Below are 11,736 nucleotides of genomic sequence, written 5' to 3'. Positions count from 1 at the left end.
ATAGGGCTGCTGTTTGACATGCTTTGTTTTACATTGTAGTTTTGGTTCTATGGTCTTTAGCTTTGTATTTTCTAACTTTGTAGGAGGACTTCTTGTCCTCCCTTTGCTTTCATCTTTCTCAAAAAAATTGTTTTGTTGCTGCTCAAAAAACAAAAAAAAAAAATCCTTAAAATTTTGGATCTCGAGAAAGTTACCTGTTTCTTTACACTCCTTTTTATAGGTCTCACACATGATTTCCACATTTGGCAAGAAGTTAGTTTTTATTCACTACTGTATATACGTGTGTACATACATTGTAACCCCTTCAAGTGCTTCTAGTTCTTTTATGATTACATATCCAGAGAATAACCTAGTTAAAAAGAAAATAAAGTAATGTAATGTATGCAGATAAGTGTAGTGCTTTAAAAATAATAATAAAAATGCATAGTGCTAATATGCATAATGCACCTGAAAATTCAATTAAGGTGTTTATTCCTCTTTGTATTTGACCTTCACGGCTTGAATTTATCTATTCCAAAGCCTTATCTAGGTAACATGTCATCAGTGCACTACATCGAGAAGCCCATTTTTCTCCGAGCCTTTCCGATTATCAAAGTCAAAGAAAAACTTTCTTGGTCAATTTTCTATTAATGAAGCCAAATTGAAATTTAGGCTAAGTTTGGCATCCCATAAAAAATCCAAAAAGTCACTATCCTATTTAAATCACATCATCTTATTTAAGTCGCATCACATTTCTACCACATCACTTCAAACCCAACCCATATTTCATAAAAAGTCAAAAAATACACTTATTTAGAACATCCCAAACAACCCCTTAGTTCTCTTCTCATGTCTCAATAGAAATATAAGAATTGCAAAAAGGTAGTGAGAAGAAGACAATGGTGGATTATTTCTTTAGGCACATGGCCTGTTAGGAATCACATGGCCAACCCCAAGTGGTTGATTTAAGGCTTGATCGAGATGAATCCTCCTTCAACACCTCAATGATTGTAAAATCATACAGTTCATACATTTCAAAGGACAACTGCTGCATTAAGACTGAAAAATCAATGCAACTCTTAACACCTTCCTTGTCCTTCTAAATCAGCATCAACCTCCTTTTTCTCTATGAGTTTGCCTATGTTATTAACAACTAGTAGTATTAGTCTATGTTAAAACAACTAAAACCCATTACTCAATCCAGCTCTATCCAAGATAACGAGTAAATCTAGGATTAACAATTAGTAGTCTTGGTTCATGATAAACAACTAAAACCCATTATGCAATTCAACTCTATCCAAGAATACAAATGTCATATAGCTTCATGGACAGAAGAATACAATTCTCATATAATTCCATCCATACAAATTGTAACGAACACTATAAACCAATCACTAAGGTTTACATTTAGTACGAAATCAACTCTATAAATGGACTCAAATCCATTATCAGGCATTAATAATACATCAATATTACCTCCTTAATGCCACCCCTTTCATCAAGCCTCAGCAGAAGCCTTTGAGCTCCGAAAGTCCTTTTTCAATCCAGCAACCCTCTTCATACACTCCGCCTTCGATTTCCCGGGCACAGCAGCCGCAATCTTTTCCCACCTCATCGTCACCTCCTTCGGAAACGTCTTCAAGGCATTCAACAAAGCTATGTCCTCTCCAGCACTCCAATTCACCCCACCAGTCTGTGTCTTCACTTCACCACTCTCCATGACCCCTTCAATTTCAGCCTCAACCCTCTTATCCACCGGCTTCCGAGCCTTCAAAAACCTAGCATACGAATCAGCATCATTCATTTTCCTCTCCCCCATCGACTTCGCCATCTTGATCACAGTCTCCACCCCATACCTCCCCTGAAAACCCTCCGCAATCGCCTCCCACCGCTTCGGCTTCCCCACAGGATGCTTCACCAACAACTTCTTCAACAACTCATCATCTCCTTCATTCCACTCCTCCTCTCCTCCCTCAATTACCGATTTATTGCCCACATATTGAGACGAGTGTCGAGAATTCTCCACATTTTCGGAACCTTCAACAATTGTAGGGGCTTGAATGAACCCTAAATCTTCGTTTTTACGAGCTCTGGATCGCCGATTGGGGGTTTTCTTCTTCGGATCGTCGCGATCTGGGTCGTCGGTTTGGGGAGGGGGTGGATCGAGGAGTTTTCCGAGGCCGACGCGAATGTCTCCGCCGGTGACGGAGGAGGGAGCGAGAGGGCCGAGGAGGAGAGAGAGGGCGAACCAGAAGAGGATGGATTTGAGGGGCTCGGATTGGAGGAAGAAGAGAGACAGGAAGAAGAGGAGGAGAGAGAGAGAGAAGGAGATGAAGAGAGAGGGCTTGTGGAGATCTAGGGTTTGTAGTTCGGAACTTGGAGGAGGGCGAGACCGAGATTGGAAGAGAAATCTGGGTCTGCTTTCTTCGTCCAAGAACTCCATTTTAGAGAGAGAGAGAGAGAGAGAGAGAGAAAAACGAGAGACTTGAGCCACTTATATAGGTTAGAGGGAATTGGGTTCTTTGGCTTCGAGGTGTACCATATCGTTGGAGAATATTATACAATTTTTTTTAATTTGTTAAAATTTTATTTTTTTCTAATTAATATTCACTTTGCTTGTTTTGAATTTTCTAAAAATATTTTTTAGACAATTTTATTTTTTATTTTTTATTTTTTATATTTTTATATTTTTACAATTTTATTTTTTATTTTTAAACGCACATAACATAAATACACTTAAAATATATAATTTTTTTTGAAAAAAAATCTTTAAAAATTTGCTAAATACCAAAAATATAAAAAAAAAATACGAAAATTCAATACGTTTTTCATATTTTTGTATATTTATTAATTTCTTAAAATATTTTTTTACAAATATTTTATTTTTTAGATACATCTAAATAAGGTGCATCTAAAAAAATAAAAGAAATGTTTAAAATTTTAAAAATATTTACTAAAAAACAAAAAACAAAATATTCAATTTTTAAAAAATTAAATTCAGAAAAATGAAATCAAACACACTAATTATGTATAGGCAAAAAATGGTAATGGAAAGAAGTGGAGATGGAGGTGATTGCATAGTACTGGAGCAGCAACAATGGTGAAGGTGAAAGTGAGAATGATGATAATAGCATGGTGATATTAATAAAATTTTCGTCTCAAAAATATTTTTATCTCTTAAAAGTAAAAAATATTTTTTATATAAATAATTTTTTTTTTTCGTTGATCATAAAAAATATTTTCAATTAAATTTAATTTTCTGTTGTATCAAATATTAAAAAATACAATATTCTTTTCTTTTTTTCTTTTTTTTTGTAAATTCTGCCTAGTTGAAAGTAAAAATTAGTTTGGTTAGTGATATTTTAATAATAAAAAAAATTTGAAAGAGTTTTTTTTTTGGAAAACAAACCAAACATGAGTTTGTCTAAATTTACAGAATCTATTTTCTAGAAAAAATAATTAACTAACTAGTTTAGTGATTCTCTCTTTCACGGATGAAAATATTTTTAATTTTATTTTGTTAAATTAACTTATAATTTTTTTAGTTTTGAAACAGAGATAAATTTTACATGATATGCAATAATAATTTTTTTTAAATTTTAAAATGACAAAACAACCATTACAAATAATAAGTGCCCTGTAATGAAAATATATATATATATATATGTATCACATAACTCTGTCCCACTTTTATTTTAATTTGGCCTCATTTTCTGCATATCATTGAATGCAAGTGATTAGAAGCAAGAATGTTCCTCAAGAATGGGCTTCTCTCTCCTTCAAAATGTGTAAACTATTCCCTCCAGCCATGTAGGTGGCCAGTGATCAAAACATTTTACTTGTACAAATAGTACCAATCCATACAGAGATGAAATGTTACAAGATCAAATCTAAGTCAATGGTGCTACAAAAACCAAATAGTATATCAACCAACATACCGACACACTCACATAAGTATGGGAGCCACATCCGTACCCACATGGGTCAACACACGTGTGAATGTACCGATATACCAATTGGTATCCTATCTTAATTCATGACTGAAGCTGAAACAACATTTCACGCCATGGACACTTAAATTACCAAACAAATAACATTATCAAACACAAAATCATGGCAATGAATGAAAAATATTCATCAACTTGAACTAGTATCAATATCTAATTTACACAAACAAGGCAGGGCCTCGGAGTTGGAACATGTCTCAGAAGATACTACTGTATCCATCATCATTATCATTCATTTGAATGAAACATATTATGGCTAAAACAAATACCAAATAGGAAGCAAGTTGCATTCCCAGGGCTCCCCAACCAATAATATCGGCATGTTTTAAGATAGATGGTATGGCAATGCTGCCAACAGCTGAAAACCCGGTCAAGAACTTACTCACATCCACCCAGCTGTTTCATCAGTTGTTGAAAAGTAATAAGTTAAAATGTTATTTCCATGGCCAAAGACAAATTTAAGAGGAAGGTCGAATCTTATTCATCAGTTAGTTTAGGGGGAAAAGCCTTACCTGTTTGAAGATTCAGAAATGAAAGAGGACATATCAGAACCCGCAAAAAACAACAGAGGCATGGGAAGAAGCACATACATTATTGCTGCAGCATGACAATATTCGAAACATGATTCAGTCAGAACCTATATTATCAAACAAATAGTTTCAAAATTCTAAATTCTTATAAAATTAATTTGGAAATGACTCAGATCTGTCTCCTGATATTTTCTCTTCTGTTGTGGAGTGGTCACATGTTAGGCATTAATGCCAATAGAAGTAACGGTGGTATAACCCAGGTCACATGATCAATAGTTTTCACTTCAACCAACCATGATCTGATTATTGACAGTTTCAGTTGCACATGTAGTGTGTTCAGTCTTTTAGTTATTTCTACATATGAACAGCAAAACCAGCAAGCCAGTTATGGAAATTAGAACACCATATATTAAGAAGAGAGCAACCAACAGGATGATGAAAGTCTGAATGCATATCCATACCACTGTTTAGGGCACAGGAAAATATGTTATTGACGAAATCTTAAACAATATTCCTATATTCAAGGTGTTCTTAAAGGAGTCTATATCTATACAAAACCCACATGTTAGATTGTAGGAGCATTGTGATCGATACACCATAGTCCATCGATTTAGTTTTTTGAGGACTTAATATAATTCCTGAATTTTGTTATTGACATTAGTATATTTAATTGAATCAGGGTCGTGACATCAGCGCAAATAAATTGCTTTCTTGGAATAACTAAAATATCTCAAATTATATTGAACATTGAAAGATCTCATATTATATTAAACATTGAATTGTATGTGCAAAGATGTATGCTCATATGTATGCTTCCATGTAATTCGTGATTTGAAATGTCAACTAATATGTTGGTTACATCTAACCGATTCCTTGCAGGGTCACAGTTGAAGGACGAGAAAAATATACTACAATTTTGAAGTGTACTATAAGAAACCACTCCAAGGAAAGTTTTGGCTCAAGAAAATCTCTCGTCCCCGTACCTGTTAGCAATGGCCACCAATTATCGTACAAAGCGCATGCCTGTCCCACCATGCAAGTAAACATAAGGACATGCCACATAATTGCTTATGATTAATCCAGAGACAACTAATAGTCAATAAAATATAACTAACCAAAACTTGCAACACAATCCCTCCAGAAACCAAAATTGCCAAGAAAAAGAGTTTCCCAGTTTGTAAGCAGGTTCTCAAATAACCTGGCATGTCTGCCATAATTGAACTTGCCTCAACTCATAGAGGGAAAGACTGAAATCAAGAGATATTTTTGTGTTAAATATATAACAAGAACAAAAAGGTGGGGAGAAGATTAAAAGAAAAAGACAATCTTGAAATAATATAGAAAGCACGTAAGAGAAAAGCTCCTGCAAAATAGATCACAACATCAAAAAAGTTATATCACAATGTCTGATAATTTCAAAGAAAGTAAATTTCATTAACCCGCATGGGTAGCCCAATGGTTTAGTGCGAGCCATGGGACGATCCATAAACTTTGACGTCCTAGGTTTGACTCTTCTAGTACCTCAATGTCTGGTGATTATAGGGAAAATAAATTTCTTTAACCCATGTGGGTAGCCTAGTGGTCATGAGAGAGCCCTTGGATGAGTCATAAACACAGACATTCTCGGTTCAACTCTTCATGCTGTTGCATCCAGTCTCACCAAGTAAATGGGTTCTTTGGGATTTGTGCATCTAGGGTTCACCCATCCCATACATTGGAATTCCACCTGTCAAATCTTTCAGGTCGTATTTCACACAGTAACACAGTTAGTCCTAGGTCCATATAACATGATATTAGATAGAGCTCAAATGCAAGAGAAGGGGATCAACGATGAATTTATTAAAGCAGTATTACTTAGTTGGACGAGGCTTGTTATTTTCAGACTCCCAGTATGGAATTGTGGAATAGCCCTGATTCAAACTTCTAAATGGTATAAAAAAACACAGAGCAGTGAGTTTGGGTGTTATTATGTTATATAAGAAAAAAAATTAAGCCAAACGAATATGCTATAGAATTTCAAAAAAAATATTGCCATAATCGCATGAGGGGTAACAGAAAGAATATAAATGGACATATGCTTCCTGTTTTAGAGAAACATTGTGCTAGGATGATTGGTGAATTAAAAGAAAGGCAGCAGTGTTTCAAGGTGCAACAACTTGAATTTAAATGTTGACAGGGAAGTATTCATAGAGCCACACGATGCTGGACTTAATCAAGCACAAAACTGACAAGAAGTTATGATTAACATCCACTTTTCAACAACTAAACTTGCTTTGTCGATCCCCATCATTTCAAAGTTCTTCACTACCAGATCTAGTGCATAATATAAGCAATATAGAGTTGCAAATGAATCTACATTTCCCAATTCATTGTGGATTAGCACACCAAACTGAAATTACTCAGTTTTTTCACATAGAGATCAATTTAAACTTTGTGATCTACTCCTAAATCCTAATAGGCACCATTGCACCAACTCCGAAATTCATGGGGCTAAAACTCAAATCATCATGCCTTTATACCAATTACTTGGGTTGGGTCAGCTATTTCACAAATTAATTATATATATATATTTTGATAAGTTCACAAATTAATTATATTTGCAGTCATAACCTCATTTAAATTTATTATAAGGGTTAATTTCACATTTCTCCCCTAAACTATCATCATTTTTTCTATTTTATCCTTAAACTATCAATTTCATCCATTTAGTTTAGTCCCTCCAATTTTTTTATTTGAGTTCATGTGGTACAAATCAGCTAATTTTATTGGCAAAAATGTATCTTAGAATTTGAATAACTTAAACTATTAGCATAGTTATTTTTGTTCTATTGTTCAACTGTTCATATCTACGTAAGTTGAGGGTATGATGCTCATATTGCATTGTTAGGGTTTGTATATATATTGCGGATGTAGAGTTGAGATAACAATATATGCAAATATATAAAACTTCTTTCTCTTCTCTCATCTTCTTCTTCCTTCTTCTAAACCCTAACCCGGAATCTCTTCATTTTACCTTCTAACTTGGTCTCAGAGCAATCCATTCATCGTTAGTAAGTGTTCTACAGCCTCCGGAGGTTGAGTTGAGGTGACCGAGACGTGTTGATGTCATCAGTCGTACGATGACAACAACATGACGTAGGCACCGTATGGACAGGATCTTCACCCCTAAGCTCGAAATGGTCTCCTGAGAATTATGGTGATTTTTGTAGAATTTTTTGATCATCTCTGATATGAGTTTTCTATTTTCGAATATTTTTCGTGATTTTTTTGTACGTTTTTTGAATCTAGATTTGGGGATTGTTTTTGCTGGTTCTTCTTGGTACAATCCCTTCTGTAGGACAATTGGGACTATTCTAGTGTCCTTTGCTGTTAATTTGTGGTTTATTGCTGATTGGGTTGAGTTTTTTGGTCGTTTTGTTTGTCTCTCTGATTCATTTCAGTACAACAGGGCTGTTTTCTTATTTCTATCTATTGGGATTGACTATATATGGGCCGAAAATTGTATAGCACTGCATATTTGGTCTTAAGTTGTTGATTCATGTTGGTGGTTTCTTGTTTTGGTTCACTTTCAGTCGGAATTTGTTACATATTTGCCTTGTTGATTTGTTTTTGTTATTTTGGTTCAATTTGGGTCTGAATCTGTTACCTATATTGATTGTTGTGGGTGTTGGTTGTTGTAGGTAGTGAATATCTTCAAATAATTTGCTACATTCATGCTCGTTTGTTGGAAATTTTGTGTGATTGATCGTCATGGCCGAGATTGAGACTAAGGCTATGGATGTGGGTAGAGATGATGACATGCCTAAATCTATCACCACAAAGAAATTGAATGGTACCAATTATTTGACTTGGGCCCATGCTATCAAAATTTTCTTACATGGAAAGAAGAAGTCCCCCTTCCTTAGTGAACTCCCATTTGCTACTAATGATAAAGTTTATGATGATTGGTGTAGTGAGGACTCCTGTGTTTGGATTCGGCATAGTCTAGAACCACAAGTTGCAACTACTGTGGAATTTTGTGATATCTTGAAGGAAATTTGGGACTCCTTTATTGAATCTTTTTCGAATCAAAGTAATTTCTCTCGGGTTTATGAGTTATATTAGCAGATTTTTGCTACGCGCCAATCTGGCCGGTTCCTTCCTGAGTATTATACTAGCCTCAAGACTTTTGGGATCAGTTATTGCAGCATCGACCCTTCACTGCTGATGTGAACAAACAAAAACAATATTGGGAGGAGTTTATGATGGCTTATTTACTCTCTGGTTTAGATCCTGAATTGCAGGAGTTCAAGGATCAGATTCTTGCCAGTGAGACTCTCCCTTCTGTTGTTAATGTCTATTCTCGGTTGTTACATTCTTCCTTGGGTCAAGCACAACCTACCACTGGGTCCTCTCCATTGTCATCTTCTACAATGGCCTCTAGTAGTGGAGATCGTGGGCCTACTCGAGGGGATTTTCATAACCCATCTAGCACTCGGGGCTCTTTTTACAGGTCACGAGATTCTCATGCAGGTGGTTCCTGTGGTGGTGCATCTCATGGTGGTGGTTCCCGTGGTAGGGGTAGTAGTGGCCCTAGCTCTTGCACACGTGGTGATCGCAAGTGTACTCATTGTGGTTCCCAAGGTCATACTGAACCTTGATGTTAGCAAAAGTATAGCAAACCTGACCATGTGCATCAAGTTATGGATGCTCTATCCTCACAGTCCTCCTTGTTTTCCACTAGTTATGTTGCTTCTCCAGTCAATTCTCACGAGACACTCACTACTCATATTAGTGAGCCTACTGCTCTTGTCCAGTCTCTCTGGCCTAGTAAACCTGCATCCTATATCGCTACTCTGACTAGTTCAGGTAATATTGCATGTATGGCTAAGTCTACTTAGCCTTAGCTCCTAGACTCTGGTGCTAGTTCCCATACCTTTGGTAATTCCTCTCTTTTTGATAATCCGAGGCCTGTTGATGATACTATTATACTTGCTAATGGATCTTCTTAACATGTTAGTGGTCAAGGTCCTCTTCACCCTACTCCATCTCTTTCCTTAAACTTTGGTCTCTATATTCCTAAGTTTCCATTTAATTTGCTTTCTATTAGCCAATTAACTCAAGCTCTCCATTATTCTGTAACCTTGTCACTCACTTCATGTGTTTTGCAGGACCTCCAGACTAAGAGGATGATTGGTTCGGGACATGAGAATGATGGCTTACACTTTTTGGACACTGCGCTACCTCCTTATCCTCCATCTACTGTGTTGAGTGCTACTGTATCTCCTTTTCAGTGGCACTTCCACTTGGGTCATCCCTCTTTGGCCAAGCTTAAGTTAGTTGTTCCTGGTTTGAGTCATGTTTCTTAGATTGAGTGTAAAGCCTGTCAATTTGGAAAGCATCACCGTAATTCTTTTCCTAGTATGAGTGTTAGTCGTACACCTAAGCCTTTTGCTCTTATCCATACAGATATCTAGGGTCCTTCTAGAATATCCACTGTTAATGGTTTTATTTATTTTGTTATTTTTGTGGATGATTACTCTCGGATGACTTGGTTGTTTTTAATGAAACAGCAATCTGATTTTACCTACTAACTTGGTATCATATAATTTTCTTACTATTTTCAACCCTACAACCAATTTGATGGGTGTTTGGTAGTATGATTTAAGTTGTTCAAATTGTCAAATTATTTTTTGCACATCAATTTTGGCTTCTGCAATCATAATCAATTGGCCCACGTGAACTAAAATCAGGAACTTTATGGACTAAAAAGATCAAACTAACAGATTAGAGATGAAATATTAAAAAAAAATAATAATAATTTAGGGGATAAAAGTAAATCAATCCTTATAATCATTTATTTTTCCGTCAATCCGAGATCACAAAAGTTATTTTCCAAAAACCTTCCACAGTAGAAGTTACCAAAATTCAGCATCATCATCAGTATATATGAATTCATTAGCTATACATACAGAGCGTTCTATATCTATACATACATCTATATAATCGTATGCTTAATATTGAACATGAAGATATGAATGAATGCTGATTTCGATGAATTCATACCGGATTAGAAGAACCGTGAAGTAGAAGCGATGCGTTTGAAATCCTAGGGTTTAGGCTTCAATGGGGGAGAATATGAATCCAGTGGTCACTTCCACCAGACCGTTCTCGTTCTTTTCGGTACAACTGCAAAATTAGGTGCACCGACCTTGCACGTAATTATATTATGTCATGGTACAATTAAAATTATATTATATAACATTCTCGTCCTTTTCGGTACAATTACAATAGCCTCCTTGCAATTTTGAAAAAGTATAATAATTATTATAAGTGCATGTTTGGATACACTTAAAAAAGATAAAAATTCAAAAAATTATTATAAAAGTCAAAAAATAATCACTATTCACATAAAATATATATATATATATATAAACAAATTAGCCAAAAAAAAAATATAAATTAACTGTCAACTTCGTATCATTGTAGAGACACGATACAGTGTGAAGTGATGGAACCAAGTACACAGTGGGTGCACAAAACATTTACACAAGATAGTGTTGTTCGGCATATGAGGGCCTACCATGAGTCTTGTTTTGATAATCGAAACCTTTTAATATGTATAACTCGTCGAGTACTATATGTCTGTAACAAATCATATTGATCAGATATCGATAACTATATGATCAAATCAATTTTGATAAAAAAATGGACGGTGAACAAATTAACGGTTGACATAAAACTAATCCGATCAGATAGCTATCGATATTCGATGAATGTAATTTTTTACAAATATAATTACTCGACGAGTTCTACATATTAAACGGTTCCGATTATTAAAATGAAACCCATGATGGCCCCCTACGAACCGAACAGACCATCCAATCCGAGAGGAAAGTTTTTTAATACACATTGCACCCCACCTTGCTGGCTTTCCGTACAAATCAGTTTCAGCACTCATTTAGATATATTAGGGGTAATATGATAATTTCATTCTTTTATACAATATTTTAATACACATTTTTTTCGTAAAACTTAAAAAAAGTTATCCCAAACAATCATATTTTTTTCTTTTACTTTTTTATCTAAAAAATCAAGAAGTGCACTTATATTGTTCATCCCAAACAACCCCTTAACCTAATTATATTCTATTATATTATATTATGATAAATTTTAATTCATGTGACACTTATATTTTTTTATTTATAGTAATTTGTTACTTATATATGTCAGTTTTTTAT

At 35.0% G+C, this 11,736-nt stretch overlaps 2 protein-coding genes across 5 annotated transcripts; both read right to left on the bottom strand.

Moving 5' to 3' along the window:
* Positions 1-1,237: 1,237 nt before the first annotated feature.
* MAMYB (Duplicated homeodomain-like superfamily protein) lies at positions 1,238-3,038 on the bottom strand. The gene has a single exon (XM_028223380.2). It carries the CDS (start codon positions 2,420-2,422, stop codon positions 1,478-1,480), a length of 945 nt encoding a protein of 314 aa, XP_028079181.2. The 5' UTR covers positions 2,423-3,038; the 3' UTR covers positions 1,238-1,477.
* A 1,020-nt stretch (positions 3,039-4,058) lies between these two features.
* LOC114280965 (vacuolar protein sorting-associated protein 55 homolog) lies at positions 4,059-10,769 on the bottom strand. 4 transcript variants are annotated; one of them, XM_082896256.1, is made up of 6 exons: positions 10,562-10,726; positions 6,371-6,439; positions 5,632-6,251; positions 5,500-5,539; positions 4,499-4,583; positions 4,059-4,382 (listed from the first exon to the last, which is right to left on the bottom strand). In XM_082896256.1, exons 3-6 carry the CDS (start codon positions 5,728-5,730, stop codon positions 4,184-4,186), a joined length of 423 nt encoding a protein of 140 aa, XP_082752382.1. In that variant the 5' UTR covers positions 5,731-6,251; positions 6,371-6,439; positions 10,562-10,726; the 3' UTR covers positions 4,059-4,183. The 4 variants fall into 4 exon arrangements, with proteins under 4 accessions (XP_082752382.1, XP_028079184.2, XP_028079183.2 ...); XM_028223383.2 differs by having other exon boundaries at positions 5,632-5,763; XM_028223382.2 differs by lacking the exon at positions 6,371-6,439 and adding an exon at positions 10,347-10,398 and having other exon boundaries at positions 5,632-5,763; positions 10,562-10,683.
* Between the last annotated feature and the right edge of the window lie 967 nt (positions 10,770-11,736).

Source organism: Camellia sinensis, chromosome 11 (assembly GCF_055761805.1).
Source record: "Camellia sinensis isolate YWXY chromosome 11, ASM5576180v1, whole genome shotgun sequence".
NCBI lineage: Eukaryota > Viridiplantae > Streptophyta > Magnoliopsida > Ericales > Theaceae > Camellia > Camellia sinensis.
Note: the sequence above shows the minus strand (reverse complement) of the source record. Positions and strands in the feature narration are given on the sequence as shown.